Source organism: Chlorocebus sabaeus, chromosome X (assembly GCF_047675955.1).
Source record: "Chlorocebus sabaeus isolate Y175 chromosome X, mChlSab1.0.hap1, whole genome shotgun sequence".
In the NCBI taxonomy this organism is placed as follows: domain Eukaryota; kingdom Metazoa; phylum Chordata; class Mammalia; order Primates; family Cercopithecidae; genus Chlorocebus; species Chlorocebus sabaeus.
The window spans coordinates 23602657-23623559 of record NC_132933.1 but is presented as its reverse complement, the minus strand read 5'-3'; the positions used below and the strand labels follow the sequence as shown (position 1 = coordinate 23623559).

The 20903-nt window shown below is 48.6% G+C and overlaps 1 protein-coding gene across 1 annotated transcript; it reads left to right on the top strand.

Annotated features, from left to right (window-relative positions):
* The first annotated feature begins 1377 nt into the window (after nt 1–1377).
* On the top strand, nt 1378–14281 carry RAB33A (RAB33A, member RAS oncogene family). Its single transcript, XM_007992676.3, has 2 exons — nt 1378–1736; nt 13697–14281. The coding sequence occupies exons 1-2, from the start codon at nt 1479–1481 to the stop codon at nt 14150–14152; spliced, it is 714 nt and encodes a 237-aa protein (XP_007990867.1). The 5' UTR covers nt 1378–1478; the 3' UTR covers nt 14153–14281.
* Nucleotides 14282–20903: the final 6622 nt, after the last annotated feature.

Sequence of the window (20903 nt, the reverse complement as noted above, 5' to 3'; positions counted from 1 at the left end):
ACTTTAGGGAGAGGGAATACTGGTCTTGACCAAGATGTGTGTGATGATTAGTAAGCTTTGGGAAGCAGCCCCCTAATATTGTAAGGAGATTGTGTTCATTTATCATCTTCCAAGCATAATCTAGGCTTCTGGCAAATTAGACTCAACCACTTTGTTCTGCATTCAGCTGCAGGGGGAGTGAACCCTCCTAGGGATTCCCAACTCCCTCTGAAACTCCACCCTTCTGGAAGGACTTACGGTTATATGGAGGGCTTGGGAGTGGAAGGCACTGTGGAGCTTATGCCATGTCCTAAGATCCTCCACCTGGACCAGTAATGGCTAGCCCCATAAACAAAGTCCCCTTTTGCTGGAACTGCCACCACTAGTTTCCCCCCTTCTCCTAGCCTCTGTGTGGCCCTCTCCCGCGGCGAGCCTTCCCCATTGGCCAGCCAAACACAACCGACTGCGGCAGCCAATAGGCGCCGCTCTCCTGAACATTCAGAGGATGGGTGCTCGTGGTGTGATGAGGGGATGTTGGCGCCTGGTACGCGCCCCCCTACATCTGGCAAGTCTGTGACAGAAACAGTAACACCCCCTACACACGCACACGCGCGCCCGCTGGCTCCCTCCTCTCAACTGTGCAGGCCCGGGACAACCCACTGCGTGTCTTGGCAGCGCCCTCTCAGGCTGCCTGGGGCCCGTGAGTGCACCTGCTCACTCAATAAGACAGAACATCCCTTTATCCCAAGGCGCGGGTCGGGTAGAGGGGACGGGGTAGCGGGGACCGGGAAGGCGCGGCTCAGCTGCCGGCTGCTCCCGAAGTGAAAGAGGTGCCTTAGCCCCCACCCCATCCCTGCAGAGTTGCGTTGCTCCAGGGAGGCCGAAGTGATCCAGTGATGCCTTAGGGTGCAGCTCTTAGTCCTCCCCAGCTGCGCTCCCTGCCCGCTGATCCCGTGCGCTCCGAGCCAGTGGGGGTGGGGAGCCCGAAACCTATAACATAAATGGGGGCAAGGAGAAAGAAGTCTATCCCAGGGTGGCGTGTGCTGCTGTCCCCACCCCATCCCTTTCCTCCTGAGGCTTCTTCCCTCCGGTCGGTCTCGGGGGTGCAGGCAGGGGAGAGTGTGGGCCGAGGCGCGGCGGCGGCTGGAGCAGCGCCGTAGGGTCCTTCGCCAGAGCATCCGGTCCGAGGGCGCACACAGGCAGAAGGCTCGCTGCTCGTCCACTCTCCTCCCTCTCTCCTCCTCTCCCTGGCTTTTGTGTTGGTGCCTCCGAGCTGCAAGGAGGGTGCGCTGGAGGAGGAGGAGGGGGGCCCGGAATGAGAGGCACCCTCTTCACGCGCGCGCGCACACGGTGCCGGCGCACGCACACACGGGCGGACACACACACACGCGCGCACACACACGCGCACAGAGCTCGCTCGCCTCGAGCGCACGAACGTGGACGTTCTCTTTGTGTGGAGCCCTCGAGGGGGGTTGGGGCCCCGGTTCGGTCCGGGGGAGATGGCGCAGCCCATCCTGGGCCATGGGAGCCTGGAGCCCGCCTCGGCTGCTGGCCTGGCGTCCCTGGAGCTTGACTCGTCGCTGGACCAGTACGTGCAGATTCGTATCTTCAAAATCATCGTGATTGGGGACTCCAACGTGGGCAAGACCTGCCTGACCTTCCGCTTCTGCGGGGGTACTTTCCCAGACAAGACTGAAGCCACCATCGGCGTGGACTTCAGGGAGAAGACCGTGGAAATCGAGGGCGAGAAGATCAAGGTGATCCCGGGGGTCAGGTCCAGGAAGGGAGGGACCTGGGAGGGGACCTCGCCCGAGGCATAGCTGTAGCGGTTGTCATCGTCCAGCGTCCCAGCGCGTGGCGGTTTCGCCTCTTGATGAGCCCAGGACCCTCGGCCCCTCCTCACCCCTTTCACCTCTCTCAGCGGGGTCCCGTCCCCATATCACTCAGTTTTTTTAGGGCGGTCGAGAATGGTTGCATTCTTACCCTTTGCTCCTGCCTGACAGGGCCTGCCAGGAAAAGCATGTTGGATCCCATCCTTGACCCCTAGCCCGAGCAGCGGCACCTGTGGGCAGAGGGAGGCAGGAGGCATCTCTGGGTCCTAGTCTGTGGGATGGATCCCAAAGCACTTTACACATCCTGATGTCTCTTCTACCGCTTGGGTGCCGATAGGCTGCAAAACCCCACTTCAGCTAAGCCTCAAGTCATTAGAGGGAAGGAAAGGATGGAAATCCATGGAGAATGAAAAAGCTGCTTTATTTTAAATTGCAGTTTATAGTTAAGATTAGGGCTGAGTTGAGATGGGGGTGGAGTGGAGTGAGGTGGTTCTGGCAGAAAGCCATGAGCCCTTTTAAAGAAATTGAGGCAGGGTCACCAGCCAGCCCTTTGTAATCAACAAAACTTGTTTTTTATTGTAACAGGCCCCCTGGAATGGTATTTTCTTTACTTGTCTGGGGTATCTAATACATGAACTGCTCCTTATTCATTCTGTTGGTATTGTCTTCAGAAGGTCTTTGTAAAAATGCAGTGACTTAACCGAGGGCCAGGGAAATGCTCAATCCTCCCCCTCCATGAGTTTATGTAATAGGCTAAGTGCAAATATTCTTGTCTGACCATTTGTGCTCACCTTTAATTCAGAAAAGGTAGAAACCTGATATGACACGAATATGTCAATGTGCAGGGGATGGAGGGAGGGAGGACATAACAAGGGCAACTTCCTGTGTCAGGGGAGCAGAGGGGGGCCTCTATAAAGGCAATGGAATCACTGAAGACAACTCTTCTAGGCTCACAGCTGGCCTTTCCTTGAGCGTATGGTTGGACCCTAGACAGAGTCAGGGGTGACAGTAAGCCTCCTTCTTGCTGGTCAAACGGCCAAAGTGACCACAAGGCCCCTCCTCTGAGTGACGTGGAGAGAAGGGCTGAGTAACTGATGAAACACTTGAAACTGTGCAAGACTCCTGACTCCTTGATTATTAAAATGAACATGTTCTAAAAATGGCTTCAGAAACTGGGCCAACGCACTAGATGTCAGGAAGATGGACAGCTCAGTACTGAAAAGGGAGAGCCCCAGGGTCAGGAAGATAGAACATTATTTTGAAATTGTGATCTTTTTTGCCCCTTGCATTTTGGAGGGGGAATTGCTACATTTCCTTTTAAAGTCAAAAGCAGCATCTGTCTTTGTCCTTTCCTGGGGCTGTTGACATTTGCTTGGTTAAGACTTCCTCTAGTGTGTCTGGCTTCTTTAATGTAAGGCTATATGATTCTAGAATTTCTAAAACATGCCTTTGTAATCCAAAGTAGAAATATCTTTACGGATGGGCTCTTAAACCCTCAAAAACCTAATGCTCTCATTTGCTTAAAATCAAGTGTTACAGTAAGCCAAAGAGTTCCCTGGATTTAAAAGGTGGGAAATAAGCCCATCTGAAATTTAAATGGAAAAAATGAAGTGTTTGGGAATCTAAAGAAGGAGGGAGGAGGAAGCTAGAAAGTGAGGGGTGGGAGATGAACACGAGTGGAAGAGTCACCACCCAGTGGCCTCGGAGGAATTTTTAAACCATTCCTTCTCTTCTAACACCCCAGTACTTAGCCAAACTGGACTTTACAGTCTCTGGCAAAGATTCCAGACTTTTACCCAGAAGGCAGAGCCTGTGACAGTGTGACTCACTAGAAACAGAACTCAGCACAACACCACGTGCAGATAAGTGCTTAATACAGGCTTTTTTTGGGAAGATGATATTTTCAAGAGGACAAAGCCTTGTGACACTGCTCATAGAGGAGTCCTCTGAGGGCAGATTCTGAAGGAGCTCAGAGCAGCGTGTGAGAGTGGGGAGATGGTGACCCTGCTTCTTGTAAAGCTGCTGCAGTCTCAGGACCAGAGCTGGCAGGCGAGAGACCAGCATGTCTGTGGGAAGATGGCAGAGCCTGGCAGCTAGCACGTGATCTAGATAGGAGAAGATTTGGCCTCACACTCTGGCTAGCTTGAAGTTGTTCAAGGAATACATGCCAAAGCCATGCTTGGAGATGACTGCCAAGGGCTTTGCCCTTTGGGAGAGAGAGAAAAGTCCGGTGTGGCAGTCCGAGGTCTGGCCTAGACCATGGCCAGCAATAGAAGGCTTTTGGGCTGTAACATACCAGCCCTTGCAGGAGAGTGGTAGAGAGGTCTCAGCCAGTTCTTCTCAGTCTAAGAGCAATGGTGTGGCCTCTTTTGGGCTGCCTGCCTGTGTCCCGGGGTAGCACATACATGAACCCCTGCTAGGGACAACTGATTTGGTGTAGTTAGAGCCATGCTGTAATTAATTTTCAAGGCCATCCCTAGGGTATTGAAGCACCATTTGCTGTCTCCAATCATTATGTTCCCCACCCTCACCCCATCAAAGCATTTACAACTGAGTCCTGGTGAACTCAATTGTATGAACACCAAGAAAAACCTCCAATGAGTAGGCAATAATAATAATAATAATAACTATGTATTGAATAAGCAAAGAGCCCAGGCTAGGCACTTTACATGCATTATTTTATTTGCTCCTCACAGCAGCTTTATCAAATCAGCACTATTGTTATCATTCCCATTTTATAGATAAGGAGACTGAGGCTAAGAGAGATGAAATAACCCAATGGCCTATGGATCTGAGCTTCAGTCTTTGACTCTTGAGCCCAGCCCAAGCACTTCGCCACCTCACTATCCTGCCTTTCCTGTTACAGGGCCATGATTTCAACCCAGATTCAGAGACCATACCCTTTACCACTACATTCCACTCTACAGGGGAATATTCAGTCCCTTAGATTGGGGGAGTTTGACAGAGGGAGGTAGAATGTCAGTCAGCCAGTCTTGCTCTTTCTTGTAGGCCAGGGACTTAGGGTTATAGCCCAAGGCCCCAGGAGCCTTTCAGATGCCTCCTTCAATTTGTATCCAGGACACACGGAACTCAACTGGGTTTACTTTTTTTGTTTGTTTTCGAGAGGGAGTTTTACTCTTGTTGCCCAAGCTGGAGTACAATGGCACGATCTCAGCTCACCACAACCTCGGCCTCCTGGGTTCAAGTGATTCTCCTGCCTCAGCCTCCCGAGTAGCTGGGATTACAGGCACCCGCCACCATGCCCAACTAATTTTTATATTTTTAGTGGAGATGGGGTTTCACCATGTTGGCCAGGCTGGTCTCGAACTCCTGACCTCAGGTGATCCACCTGCCTCAGCCTCCCAAAGTGCTGGGATTACAGGTGGGAGCCCTGGGTTTACTTTTTGCACTTTGATTGTCTCAACTCAGGTGTGAAATGCAGAGAATGTTCAGAGATAAAGGAGATGTTACAGATTCTGTAATCCAGTGTCCTCCTCTTGCAGATAGGAAACTGAGACTCAGAGAGGGAAAGTGACTTGCCCAAGATCACACAGGGCCAGGCCTAGAACTCAGGTCTCCTAATTCCCTTTCTGGTCTTTCCACACATCATGCTGCCTGGCTTAGAAGAGCACAAAATCCTCTCTCCAGCCTAGCTCCACGGTCCATCCAACCCACAAGGTTGCCTATGACAAGAATTCAGAGGGACATCATAAGAGATAGCTGACAATCTTTCCTGACATTAGCCTAGGAAGGGTGGAGGTATCCCCCAAACCCCAAAGGAAGAGTGGAACTTCTCTTAATGACTATGATGTATCTGTCACCTACAGATGTAGCTAAATTTATTGAGTCTGTCTCCTAAATGCATTAGAAAATGCTGAATAGGGGGGTGTGTGTGTAGGGAGGGAGGGTATGTAGTAGAGGGGAGGTTAAGAAACTAATTTTTGAATCATTCTTTGTAAATTTGCATGGAAGCTGCACTTCTGTCTATAATAGTTTGGTTCCTCCCACAGGCTGGGCACTCCCTGTGCCCCAGCCCTGGGGACCAGATAAACTGCAGGTCAGCTGTGGCTAAGGGCAGGTACAGCTCAGGACTGTGAATTTCTGTTCCTCTACTGATCACTGGGGGAAAAAAATACCTTCCTGTGTTACATTATCAAGTGGATGGAGGCTGAGCTAAGTGTTCCTTGGAAGCTGCCTGAAATCAGAATGACATCATGTCTTCCTTAGGGCTTCTGAGCTTCTGTCTTCTGCCAGTTAGCTTAATGGTTAATTATCCATCAGTGTGAATTTCTCTGTTTCCCTTGCTGCTTTTTTCTGTGTGTGAGTTTCTCTTTGTCTCTGTCCTCCTTTGCCATTCTCTGTGTCAGCTTTGTGTGTAGATCTTAGATGCAGATGGGACAGTCCAGCTAGTTGAAAACAGGTTTCTTTTAAACTTTTCCCATCATCCACTGGGGCATGCTCCAAAGGTTACAGATGTATTTGTCTCCTTTTTTTGCACTTCTACCCTCCCCCATCAGCCTCCAACAAAAGGACATTCATGCCTCATCTATAGAAAGATGCCAGTTATGTTTCCAAGGGAAAAGAAATCCCCCTGTCAGCTAAGAGCACATGCAGGGGGTGGGGGGCTTGCTGAAGCTCACCCAGAAAATAGTTCAAAAGGTTAGATTTCTCTTTGGTAGTTCCCCACGCTGTGCCCCTCCATCCTCCTCTAGCACCTCATCAGTTCGGGCCTGTCCCCGGGCCACCCATGGCATGTTGCCAGCATTCCTCTCTCCTCCCCCCTCCCTACTGGATGGCCTTTAGCTCTGTCTCACCTTCGAGAAGCCAAGCTTTCTATGATTGCCAGGATGAGAAACCAATGGATTCAAGGAACCATACCGACAGAAGAGGGCTTGATGGCCTTTCTGAGACCAGAGCAACAACTAATATTTGCAGAGTGCTTGGCATTTTCCAAAAGTCCTTTCTCATGTGTTATTTCACTGGATCATCCCAGCAACCATAGGAGGATCAAGGTCCCATTGTAGAGGTGAGAAAAACAAGGCTCAGTTCAGGGAGATTAAAAGACTTGTCTGGCATTTACTCAGCTTCTGAGCAGAAGAGCTGGGATGCTTGCTGCCTTTCCAACAGTGCCTGCTCAAACTGTTGCCCATCTGGACTGAATGGTGGAGATTTCAGGTCATGAAAGAAGGGAGAGTGTATATTACGCACTGGGTCATGTACTTACAAGGACTACTAATCCTCATAGCATCCCTACCTTATTATTGTTATCATCACTTTCCAGATGAGGACACTGAAGACAGAGAAAGTGACTTACCTAAGGACACCTAACTTACCTAAGGACACCTAACAAGTCATGTACTAACATGACTTGGGCCGAGATCTGCACCCAAATTGATTTGACTTCACTATACTCCATTGGCCATCTGAGAGAAACAAGGATCTGGGGTACATGTATGTGGCTAAGAGGCAGTCTTCACCCCCATACACTGTATGGATGTGGTGCCCACAGGAAAGGAGGAAAGGGTGAGAGGAGAGGCAGCTGCAAAAGAGGAAGGAGATGCGTTCACTGCTTGGCGTGGGCCAGGGGTTTATGAAGATGCTGAGAACAGGAACACCTAACTCTCAAACAAAATGAGATCACTGCTAGTCAAGGTGGCTCACACTTGTAATCCCAGCACTTTGGGAGGCCGAGGCAGGATAGTTGCTTGAGCCTGGGAGATCCAGACCAGCCTGGGCAACATAAGGAGGACTCCATCTCTACGAAATAAAAAAAAATATGAAAATTAGTTGGGTGTGCTGGTGCATGCCTGTAGTCCCAGCTACTCGGAAAGCTGAGGAGGGAGGATTGCTTGCGCCTAGGAGGTCGAGGCTGCAGTGAGCCATGATTGCACTGCTGCACTCCAGCCTGGGTGACATGAGGAGATCTTGTCTGGAAAAAGAGAGAGAGAGAGAGACCGGGCGTGGTGGCTCACACCTAGAGTCTCAGCACTTTGGGAGGCCCAGGCGGGCAGATCACTTGAGCCCAGGAGTTTGAGACCAGCCTGGGCAACATGGGGAAACCCTATCTCTACAAAAAATACAAAAATTAGCCAGGTGTGGTGGTGCATGCCTGTAGTCTCAGCTACTCGGGAGGCCGAGGTGGGAGGATCACCTGAGTCTGGGGAAGTTGAGGCTGCAATGAGCTGAGATCATGCCACTGCACGCCAACCTGGGTGACTGAGTGAGACCCTGTCTGATGCTTTGTTTGTTTGTTTGTTTTGAGACAGAGTCTCACTCTGTAGCCCAGGCTGGAGTGCAGTGGTGCGATCTCAGCTCACCACAAGCTCCGCCTCCCGGGTTCACGCCATTCTCCTGCCTCAGCCTCCCGAGTAGCTGGGACTAGGTGCCCACCACCACGCCCAGCTAATTTTTTGTATTTTTTAGTAGAGACGGGGTTTCACCGTGTTAGCCAGGATGATCTCGATCTCTTGATCTTGTGATCCACCCGCCTCGGCGTCCCAAAGTGCTGGGATTACAGGCGTGAGCCATCGCGCCCGGCGACCTTTTTTTTTTAATGAGATCATTTCATGAGTTTAGGGAACCTGCCTGCTGTGATCTTCCTTTCTGATGCTTCTGAGGCCACACCACTGGTTCTTCTATTTTCTGCTGCGAGCAGCCTGCTTCCTGGCTCCCCTCTCACGACAGACACGTCTGCAAAGAACTCAGGGTGGGGTTTACAAAGAGCTGGAAGGGAGCAGTGCCTGCAGTTTAAATTTGGAGCCTCCAAATAAAAGCTTCAAGGCTCCCAATAGCGTTGGAAAGACAGAGGAGGTCTCCAGCAGAGAGGGCCCTCCTGGCAGTTCCGGCAACTTGGGCGGCATACGCAATTATGAAGCCAAAGAAAAGCCAAATGGCCAACCTTACTCAGCCTCAATCACCTCACACACTCCCACCCGTGTTCCTGCTAGTGGCAGGTATTTTTAGAGTCCTGAGCTCATGGTGTTAAAGCATCTGCCACATGCCTGAGGGCTGGTAGGGATTCAGCCTTCTTCAGAGGCAAAAGGCAAGAGTGAAGACTGCTGGGGGGGTGAGGTGGGGAGTGGGGATCAGGGGCCAAGTGGTAATGATATTCCTGGGCTACGCCTGCTGTCCTCCTACTGACCTCCATTCCTCCTGTGGTCTGTTCTCCCTTTCTTCCTGTTCAGAACACCACGGAGAGGTGGAAGAAATGAAAATATTTTCTGTATTTTGCTTGCAGAAGCAAATCAGTCTTTGAGGACTTATGTTTTTTCTGTGTGATCACAGTCAGACGTTCCCTCTGAAATTGCCTTGGCAGATATCTAGGATGCCAGACTGCTTGTAGTTTCAGTGGTTCAGGCCATCACTGCCTTTTGATAACGTGGCTGCTGCTGATAATGATGATGGTGACAACCTCAGTGACGAGTGTGGTCTGATGCAGAAAAAGACTGCTTACAGTCTTGCTGGAGAGATGCCAAGAGCACTGACGAGACAATTAGAAAACATAAATCTATTCGAAATGGTGTGATGCAGACTCAAAGTGCAACAGAGATTCCTAAGAAAAGAAAATTGAAGGGAAGTTGGCGAAGGTTTGAGGAAGAAGCCAGAAGCATGAGCTTAACCTTGAAGAATGAGTGAGATTTGGATAGGGCAATGAGGGGGCAGCCGATTCTATAGGGGAGGAGTGGACTAGCATGACCCAAAGTACAGAGGAGGGAATCAACCTGGTGTAGCTGAGTAGCTTGAAACCAGGTTGGGAAGGGTGAAATTATGGCAGACAGAATTCCACATTTGGAATCCATGTGATGCCACATGCAGTAGAGGGCTACAGTAGTTTCCTGAAGAGGTGAATGGCATGCTGATACAAGCAGGGATTGAGGAAAACTGGTCAGAAAGTAGTATTCAGAGGTCAGGCACGGGGGCTCACGCCTGTAATCCCAGCACTTTCAGGGGCTGAGGCAGGTGGATCAGGAGTGATTGGGCCTCCCAAAGTGCTGGGATTACAAGAGTGAGCCACCATGCCCAGTCTCCAATTTATTTATTTTTATTTATTTTTTATTTTTTGTTTTGAGACGGAGTCTAGCTCTGTCACCCAGGCTGGAGTGCTGTGGTGCAATCTTGGCTCACTACAAGCTCCGCCTCCTGGGCTCACGCTATTCTCCTGCCTCAGCCTCTGGAGTAGCTGGGACTACAGGCACCTGCCACCATGCCGGGCTAATTTTTTTTTTTTTTGTAGAGACAGGGTTTCACCGTGTTAGCCAGGATGGTCTCAATCTCCTGACCTCGTGATCCGCCTGCCTCAGCCTCCCAAAGTGCTGGGATTACAGGCGTGAGCCACCGCGCCCGGCCTCCAATTTATTTTTAAGTTCACTTTTTCATTACCTAAGGTCAGGAGTTCAAGACCAGTCTGGCCAACATGGCAAAACCTGTCTCTACTAAAAATACAAAAATTAGCCAGGTGCAGTGGCACACGCCTGTAATCCCAGCTACTTGGGAGGCTGAGGCAGGAGAATTGCTTGAACCTGGGAGGTGGAGGTTGCAGTGAGCTGAGATTGTGCCATTGCATTCCAGCCTGGGTAACAGAGCCACAGTCCATCTCAAAAAAAAAAAAAAAAAAAAAAAAAAGCAAGCAAGCAAGCAGTGTTCAAGAGACCCTGCAATGGAAACATCCACAATCCAAAATACTTCGCTCTAGTCCAGGAGTGAGGAGAGAAGAGTCTGGCCGAGGGCCGAGGGACACAGAAATCGGAATAGAAGAAGGGTTCAATCTGAAGGTCTTGCCAGAGGAACTTGGAAACCGTGTCAATAGAGGGAGATGACGGGGAGCCTGGACAATGAAAATTGATATTTGGAATGATGACTCTAGGGCCCTGTAAAATCTTCACTCAGCCGACAGATTCAATTATATTTACTAGATTATACTTACTGACTGCTAACTCCAAATAAAGGCTATACTTCGTTTTAAGAGCCATAGCAGTCAATTAGTGGCCATAATCAAATTTTCTTTGATAACTGAGAATTGTATAGGGCCTTGGGACCATCATTCTGAGCATGAATCTCCCTTGTCCAAGACATTGGATATATAAAAGGAAATATATTGGGCTGAATGTATATCTCCTGGGAGTTGTGTCTTTGCATATGTTACAGATAGCAGTTTTTTCCTTCACAATTTGGCCTTTATCCCAAAAGCTGAGATACAGAAGAAAAATCCAGTGAATTAAGTTACCTTTTACATAACCAAAAAGTGAACTTAAAAATAAATTGGAGGCTGGGCATGGTGGCTCAGTCCTGTAATCCCAGCACTTTGGGAGGCTCGATCATTTGAGGTCCGGAGTTCAAGACCAGCCTGGCCAACATGGTGAAACCCCTTCTCTACTAAAACTATAAAAATTAGCCGGGCATGGTGGCGCAAGACTGTAGTCTCAGCTCCTCAGGAGGCTGAGGTAGTAGAATCTCTTGAACCTGGGATGCGGAGGTTGCAGTGAGCTGAGATCGCACCACTGCACTCCAGCCTGGGCGACAGAACAAGACTCCCATCTCAAAACAATAAATAAATAAATAAATAGGGTTTGAAGGTGAGATTTTAACACTAACTTTGTTTTCTTTAAAAAGTAATGCAGGCTAGTGGCTCATGCGTGTAATCCCAGCACATTTTGGGGCCAAGGCAGGAGGATTGCTTGAGGCCAAGAGTTCGAGACTAGCCTTGGCAACATAACAAGATCCTGTCTCTACAAAATATATACATATATATATATATGTTTTAAATAAAAAGTAATGCAATGCCAGGTGCAGTGGCTCATGCCTGTAATCCCAACACTTTGGGAGGCCGAGGTGGGTGGATCGCCTGAGTTCAGGAGTTCGAGACCAGCCTGGCCAACATGGTGAAACCCCGTCTCTACTAAATATACAAAAATTAGCTGGGCGTGGTGGCAGGCACCTGTAATCTCAGCTACTCGAGAGGCTGAGGCAGGAGAATTGCTTGAACTCGGGAGGTGGAGGTTGCAGTGACCTGAGATCAAGCCATTGCACTCCAGCCTGGGCGACAAGAGTGAAACTCCATCTCAAAAACAAAAACAAAAAACCAAATAAACCCTGAAGTAATGCATACTTGCAGAAGAAAATAAGGAAAAATATTTAAAAAGAAGAAAATAAATATCACTATAGTCTCATTGCTGATAAATAACCATTAATGTTCTGATGTGTACACTTCCAGTCTGTGCTTTGCATATATTTATGTTTAACATTTTTTAAAAAAAATTGAGACCATAGCATATGAAAAATTTTGAGGCTGGGCATGGTGTCTCATGCCTGTAATCTCAGCGCTTTTGGGAAGCCGAGGCAGGCAGATCACCTGAGGTCAGGAGTTCAAGACCAGCCTGACCAACATAGACAAACCCCATCTCTACTAAAAATACAAAATTAGCCGGGCGTGGTGGTGCATGCCTGTAATCCCAGCTACTCAGGAGTCTGAGGTGGGAGAACTGCTTGAACCCATATGGCAGAGGTTGCAGCGAGCTGAGATCGTGCCATTTCACTCTAGCCCTAGCAACAGGAATGAAATTCTGTCTCAAAAAAAAGAAAAAAAAAAAAGAAAAAAAAAAAGAAAAGAAAAAAGAAAAATTCTGTATTCTGCATTTTCACTTACTTGTATTTTGTGAGCATTTCTCTTACAATTTAGTCTTTGAAAACATTATTTTTAATGGCTGCATAATATCCCACTGTACAGATATATTTTCATTTTTATTTATTCTTTTTGAGACGGAGTCTCACTGTGTCACACAGGCTGGAGTGCAGTGGCACGATCTCAGCTCACTGCAACCACCGCCTCCTGGGTTCAAGCGATTCTTATGTCTCAGCCTCCCAAGTAGCTGGGACTACAGGTATACACCACCAGGCCTGGCTATTTTTTTTTTTTTTTTTTTTTTTTTTTTTTTTTTTTTGTATTTTTAGTAGAGATGGGATTTCACCATGTTGGCCAGGCTGGTCTCAAACTCCTGACCTCAGGTGATCCACCCACCTTGGCCTCCAAAGTGCTGGGATTACAGGCATGAGCTACTGTGCCCGGCCCCACTGTATAGACATGAACTTTAGCTATTCCTTTTCTGGTGAGCATTTAGGTTTTTCCTGTTTTAAAAAAATTCTAAATAACACTGTAAAATATTAGTACAAAATTTTGACCACATCCCTATTTCTTTTGTATAGATTTCTGGAAGTGAGATTTCAGGTCCTAAGAGTTATGAACATTTTTGAGGTTCTTGATAATATTGCCAAATTGCTCTCCAGAAAAGTTGACCAATTTACATCCAGTTTTTCAACTAAAAATCTTAAGATTTTTTTCAACTCAAAATTTTTAGTTAACAATCTTAAGAAAAACTTGACAAATCCTGAAACTTCTCTTTATGCTTTGATAAGTCCATTCTGCTCATCTGTCAAAGAACCACTTCCTGTGTCATGGCTTGTCACTCCATTTTTTTTTTTCTTTTTCTATTTTTTTTTTTTTTTTTTTTTTTGAGATGGAGTTTCGCCCTTTTTGCCCAGGCTGGAGTGCAATGGCGCGATCTCGGCTTACTGCAACCTTCAATTCCCTGGTTCAAGTGATTCTCCTGCCTCAGTCTCCCCCGTGGCTGGGATTACAGGCATGCACCACCACGCCTGGCTAATTTTGTATTTTTAGTAGAGTCGAACTTTCTCCATGTTGGTCAGGCTGGTCTCGAATTCCCGACCTCAGGTGATCCGCCCGCCTCGGCCTCCCAAAGTGCTGGGACTACAGGCATGAGCCACTGTACCCGTCGTGTCACTACATTTTTATAGTGCTACAGAACCATGTTTTCTCCTCTCTGTTCATGTTCCGTTTTCTGACTCCATCTCTGCGTTTTTGTATGTTCCAGGTTCAGGTGTGGGACACAGCAGGTCAGGAACGTTTCCGCAAAAGCATGGTCGAGCATTACTACCGCAACGTACATGCCGTGGTCTTCGTCTATGACGTCACCAAGATGACATCTTTCACCAACCTCAAAATGTGGATCCAAGAATGCAATGGGCATGCTGTGCCCCCACTAGTCCCCAAAGTGCTTGTGGGGAACAAGTGTGACTTGAGGGAACAGATCCAGGTGCCCTCCAACTTAGCCCTGAAATTTGCTGATGCCCACAACATGCTCTTGTTTGAGACATCGGCCAAGGACCCCAAAGAGAGCCAGAATGTGGAATCGATTTTCATGTGCCTGGCTTGCCGATTGAAGGCCCAGAAATCCCTGCTATATCGTGATGCTGAGAGGCAGCAGGGGAAGGTGCAGAAACTGGAGTTCCCACAGGAAGCTAACAGTAAAGCTTCCTGTCCTTGTTGAAACCAAACGGTGCAAATACAAGATAAATTATCACTGGAGTTTTTCTTTCCCTTTTTTCTGTGCCTGCATAATGCTGACACCTGCTTGTTTCCATACAAATTGATATCAAAATAAAATTTGTATAGATTATCACGTGGCTTTTTGTCTTGCTTTCCTCCAAGCCATTCCTGATTGTGATGAGTGGAACAGGCAGTTTGTCTTACTAGAGTAATATTCCCCATGCCAGTGGCACACTCGCTGCCAGCTTTCTAGGCTCTCTGAAATTCTCATCGTTTGAGTCAATTCTTCAGGACGAATTCATTCTCTCACTCAGTGTAATCAGTGGGCAGAAACACCCGGTGGGGTTGGGGCACAGGCCAGATATGTTTTTCTAGAGAGCAAGTACAGGCAGAGTGATATAGAGACGTCTTGAAAGGAGATGTGGACTCACTGGTATTTCCTAGGTTTCCTAGATACGTGCCTTGAATGCCCGGATAGACTACTCTCTCCATATTTTCCAGTTTAAAAATAAAAAGTATGGCCGGACGCAGTGACTCACGCCTGTAATACCAAGACTTTGGGAAGCTGAGGCGGGCAGATCACTTGAGGTCAGGAGTTCGATACCAGCCTGGCCAACGTGGCGAAAACCAGTATCTACTAATAATACAAAAATTAGCCAGGCATGGTGGCACATGCCTGTAATCCCAGCTACTTAAGGGCTGAGGCAGGAGAATCACTTGAACCCGAGAGGTGGAGGTTGCAGTGAGCCCAGCTTGTGCCACTGAGCTCCAGCCTGGGTGACAGAGTGAAACTGTGTCAAAAAAAAAAAGAAAAAAAAAAAAAAAAAAGGACAGTTTGTCCAATGGGCCCGATTACTTCCAGAATAGTTAGATTCTGCTTCCTATTTTTCATCAATCAGTCTTGAACCCTAAGGCTGTTCCCACTGTGACCCCCACCCCTACCTTTTCTTGGATAGGCAGGGCTCAAGCAACAAATACCTATCATGTCCCCAGACCTTTGCTAGGTGCTAGGGAAGAAATGTTACAAGAGGACACGTTCCCTATGTTCAGAGACCCTATGATCTAGTTGCAGGAACTATGTACACACTGAAACTACATGCAAACAAAAACCAGACAACATTACCAAGTGTGAGGTTGCACCATGGGAAGTGAGAGCATTATGTATTCAATATTAGGGAGGGCTCACAGGAAAATGCTTAGATTTGTTTTGTATGTTAACTAATGTGTAAGGTTTAGATTGGTAAAGAAGAGGGGAGGGGAGTGGGTAAAATCAGGGGGACAGGAACGACCTTGGAAGTTGGAAGAGAGGACAACTGGGAATCTGGCCCAAGGAGAGCTGAACAGTGCTAGTGGGAGCTGAGGTTGGGGAGGGCTTGCGCATCAGGCAGAACAGTTTGGAGATTTTTTTTTTTTTTTTTTTTTTTTTTTGAGATGGAGTCTCGCTCTGTTGCCCAGACTGGAGTGCAGTGGCGTGATCTCAGCTCACTGCAACCTCCACCTCCCGGGTTCAAGCAATTCTCCCTGCCTCAGCCTCCTGAGTAGCTGGGATTACAGGCACCCACCACCACGCCCAGCTAACGTTTGTATTTTTTAGTAGAGACAGGGTTTCGCCTTGTTGGCCAGGCTGGTCCCAACTCCTGACCTCAGGTGATTCGCCTGCCTTAGCCTTCCAAAGTGCTGGGATTACAGGCGTAAGCCACGGCACCCACCCCGGACTTGCTCTCTGAGCCAATGAGAGCTCTTGGTAGTTTTCCAGCAGGCGAGTCCTATAGTTATTTCTTATACATCTGGTCCTATTATTGATACGAAAGCTCCTTGTCCAATTGTGAAAGTAACTAAAAGTGGCTAGTAAACACTTGTCTACAATAGCTCCAGGTGGATTTCTTTGCATGAAAGATGGTGTGCTCCTTCAGGGGTCTCTCTTGCTGGAATCCCGCTCTGAGGGAGTCTCGGGAAGACAGCTCCTGAACACTTTCCTTTGTCAGGCCTATGGAGCTCTGCTCCTAGACAGCGAAGGGTAACACACACCAGATGTGCTTCCCACTCAAATAAAGAGCTTGTCTGGTCCCGCCTGGGTTATCCTTGCAGCCCTCTCTACCGCATCCCATCCCCACCTGGCCTCAGACTCAGTCCAGTCCCCAGTGGCCTCAGACTTAGTCCAGTCACCAGTCTGGTTCTCATCACTTGACTTTGCCTGGATCTCAGTCTTTGGAATCTGCCTACCACTCCAGTTAGAGCTGCTTTTCTTACTAGTTGTCCCCATCCAACTCCCAGCCCCAGAATCTCCCCCAAAGGGCTGGGCTCCCATTGTCTGTGGATGAGCTGTGTGCCGGAAGCCTGGTTGCTATGCCTCTCCCAGATGGAACACCCCATTACCTTGTCTCACACTCCAGACGCTGACTCCTTGCTCAGGACACAACCTGCTGTTGTGTTGCCTTTTGGTTGCCATCACCTGTCTTGCAGGGCTAGGCCACTGCTCAGTTACTACAGGTGCATTTGTCTGTCCTAATGGGTACATTTCAGTTTGGGTCCAGACCCCTCTTGGTCAGGCCTCTTTCTTCAGTTATAGGGGCCAAGGATGACAACGTTCCTAGTGTTATGAGTCCTCTAACCAGGATCGCCTCTGACACCTTCTAGGCTTCTAGACTTTCTTTTCTTTTTTCTTTCTTTTCTTTTCTCTTTCTTTCTTTCTTTTTTTTTTTTTCGAGACAGAGTTTCACTCTCGTCACCCAGGCTGGAGTGCAATGGCACAATCTTGGCTCACTGCAACCTCCACCTCCCGGGTTCAAGCAATTCTCCTGCCTCAGTCTCCCGAGTAGCTGGGATTACAGGTGCCCACCACCATGCCCAGCTAATTTTTGTATTTTTCTAGAGATGGGGTTTCACCATGTTGGCCAGGCTGGTCTCGAACTCCTGACCTCAGCTGATCTGCCCACCTCGGCCTCCCAAAGTACTGGGATTACAGTCGTGAGCCACTGTGCCTGGCCACCTTCTAGGCTTTCAACAAACATTCATTGAGAACTCACTATGTGCCACTATTCTGAATCCTGGCGTTACATACATGAACAAAGTCCTGCTCTCCTAAAGGAGACAGACACTAAATAAGAAATGAGGCCCCTAAACAAGCTCATTTGAGAGAGTGATAAGGACTCTCAAAACAGGGTAAATGAATTGAAGGTGACAGATATGGGGGAGGGCAACATATTGCTGGAGTGGCACAAAAGACATCTTTGAAGAGATGCCACTTAAGCTGAGAAATGAAAGAAGAAAAGCAACCAGGGACACGTGCAGTGACTCATGCCTGTAATCTCGGAGCTTTGGGGGGCCAAGGTGGGAAGATTGCTTGAGCCCATAAGTTCAAGACCAGGCTGGGCAATATGGTGAGACCCTGTCTCTAGAAAAAAACAATAAAATTAGCCCAGTGCAATGTTGCGTACCTGTAGTTCCAGCTACTCGAAAGGCTGAGGTGGGAGGTACCCTTGAGCTGGGGGTGTGAAGGCTCCAGTGAGCCAAGATCGCACCAGTGCACTCCAGCCTGTGTGAGAGAGTGGGATTCTGTCTCAAAGAGAAAAAAAAAAAAAAAAAAAAAAGAAAGAAAAAAAGAAAAGAAGAAGAAAAGAAAAAGGGAGAAGAGAACCCCAGGCAGCAGAAACAGCAAATGTCAAGATCCAGAGGCAGGTGGTGTAACATTGGTGTGTTTGAAGGACAAAAAGGGGGCCAGTATGGAGATGGCTGGAATAGAGCAAGCAAAGGAGAGTGGCAAGAAATGAGGTACAGAAATAGGTAAGGCCAGGTCTACAGGGGCCCTATGGGCCATGACTGGGAGTTTTCTTTTCTTTTCCTATTTTATTTTATTTTATTTTATTTATTTTTTTTTTCTTTTTTCTTTTTTTTTGAGACGGAGTCTCGCTCTGTCACCCAGGCTGGAGTGCAGTGGCCAGATCTCAGCTTACTGCGAGCTCCGCCTCCCGGGTTCACGCCATTCTCCTGCCTCAGCCTCCCGAGTAGCCAGGACTACAGGCGCCCGCCACCGCGCCCGGCTAGTTTTTTGTATTTTTTAGTAGAGACGGGGTTTCACCGTGTTAGCCAGGCTGGTCTCGATCTCCTGACCTCGTGATCCGCCCGTCTCGGCCTCCCAAAGTGCTGGGATTACAGGCTTGAGCCACCGTGCCCGGCCTCTTTTCCTATTTTATTATTAGAGATGGAGTCTCACTCTGTCGCCCAGGCTGGAGTGCAGTGGCACAATCTCAGCTCACTGTAACCTCCGCGTCCCGGGTTCAAGTGATTCTCCCGCCTCAGCCTCCTGAGTAGCTGGGGTTACGGGTGCGCCACCAAACCCAGTTAATTTTTGTAGTTTTAGTAGAGATGAGGTTTCACCATGTTGGCCAGGCTGGTCTCAAACTCCTGACCCCAAGTGATCCACCGGCCTCAGCCTCCCAAAGTGCTGGAATTACAGGCGTGAGCCACCATGCCCGGCCTCCTATTTTATTTTTTTGAGACAGGGTCTCACTCTGTCACCCAGGCTGGAGTGCAGTGGCACATCTTGGCTCACTGCAGCCTCGACGTCTCAACCCAGGCAACTCCCCCTTCCACCTCCCGAGTAGCTGGGTCTACAGACATGTACCACCATGCCCAGATAATTTATTTTTATTTTTTGTAGAGATGGACTTTCGCTATGTTGTTCAGTCTGGTCTCAAATAGCTAGTGAGATCTCTTTTGCAGCCCCAGAACTGAATGATGGCAACAGCAAGCTTGTATGAAGGTGCTCAGGCCTCCCTCAGATTGAGGGAGAGGATATGGGAATGACCTTGACCCACAGCATACCCAGTAGAAGGGGACCCAGGAGGTCAGAGAACCATGAGACTCTTTTTTCTGTGAGGTTGGTAAGGAGTGGAGGGATTCAAAGGAAGGAGAGTGCCTCCAGCATCATTTGGCCTTACTGTGTCTCTGGAACTAATCATGTTGGTCCCTATCTTTCTTCTACGGCTCCCCTTCACTATCTACATTTGTACCTTTGGGACTTTTCCTGTGCTACAGAGACAGAACCTGGAGAAATAATTACTAGCATGTGAATGCCTATAATGTACCAGGCACCATGCTAAAACACTCTACATTCATTCACTAGCTCATTTAATGTTCCCTCAACCCTAAGGAGCAGGATAATGATTTCCATTTATTTATTTGTGGTTTGTTTATGTATGTATGTATGTATGTATGTTTTGAGACAGTGTCTCACTCTGTTGCCCAGGCTAGAGTGCAGTGGTGTGATCTCGGCTTACCGCAACCTCCGCCTCACGGGTTCAAGCGCTTCTCCTGCCTCAGCCTCCCAAGTACCTGGGATTACAGGTGCGCACCACCATGCCCAGCTCATTTTTGTATTTATTTATTTATTTATTTTTAGTAGAGATGGGGTTTCACCATGTTGGTCAGGTTGGTCTCAAACTCCTAACCTTGTGGTCTGCCCACCTCGGCCTCCCAAAGTGCTGGGATTACAGGTGTGAGCCACCACACCTGGCCTCCATTTTTATTTTTTGTTACTTATTTTTAGTGACAGGATCTCGCTGTGTTGCCCAAGCTTGAGTGCAGTGGTGTGATGATGGCCCACTGCAACCTCAAACTCCTAGGCTCAAGTGATCCTCTTGTCTCAGCCTCCTGAGTAGCTAGGACCATAGGTGTGTGCCACCACACTTGGCTAATTAAGGAAAAGTTTTGGCCGGGCGTGGTGGCTCACGTCTGTAATCCCAGCACTTTGGGAGGCCAAGGCAGGCAGATGACCTGAGGTCAGGAGTTCGAGACCAGCCTGGCCAACATGGGAAAACCTCATCTCTATTAAAAATACAGAAATTAGCTGGGCGTGGTGGCACGTGCCTGTAGTCCCAGCTACTCGGGAAGCTGAGGTGGGAGAACCACTTGAACCCAGGAGGTGGAGGTTACAGTGAGCCAAGATGGCACCACTGCACTCTAGCCCGGGTGACAGAGCAAGACTCTGTCTCAAAAAAAAAAAAAAAAAAAAAAAGAGAGAGAGAGAGAAAACGGTTTTTGTATAGAGATGGGGTCTTGCCATGTTGCCCAAACTGGTCTTGTACCCCTGGGCTCAAGTGATCCTCCTGCCTTAGCCTCCCAAAGTGTTGGGATTACAAGAGTGAGACACCATGCCTGGCTGATTTCCATTGTACAAACAAAGAACATGGATGCACTGAGACTTAGTGACTTGTCCAATGTAATAAGTAATGAATGGGGATCTGTCTCACGTCAAGTCTCGGCTCTTGCTATAATATTACACTGTCTTTCTAGCCAGTTCCCAGCTCTGGGACTCTTGTAGGGATGCCAGGTTTACCCCAGCCAGTTTCCCTGACCCATGGGGGCTTGGCCAGCAGGCCATTCACTACCCAGGAGGCCTGTCTAGGACATTCCTCCCTGAATCAGATGCCGCAGACTGGATACCTCCAGGAAGCCTAGTGGGTTGACACTTCTGTCAGCTCTGGAGTCTTCAGGATGTCCTTGCCTTGGACAGAAGCTGGGGACCACACAGCCAGCTGACTCTGCTGCCCTGTCTTTGGGGCTATAGCATCTTGCCACTGGGCCCACCAAACTATCGTTTTCTCCAAAACCTGCTCATTTGCTCAGGCCCCTGGATCCAGCCTGAGGACTGTCTTGCCAGGGTCCTTCCCTCAGAGAACCCAGGACCAGATGCTGCTCTGAGCACCACCACCCAGAGCAGTGCCAGGGATGGATGCCCAGCCCAGAACAGC

Excerpts from the sequence above, each read along its gene's own strand:
- RAB33A (XM_007992676.3), top strand. The coding sequence starts at position 1,479 with ATGGCGCAGCCCATCCTGGGCCATGGGAGCCTGGAGCCCGCCTCGGCT. Across the intron at positions 1,737-13,696 it reads TCGAGGGCGAGAAGATCAAG|GTTCAGGTGTGGGACACAGC; the intron begins GTGATCCCGGGG and ends TGTATGTTCCAG.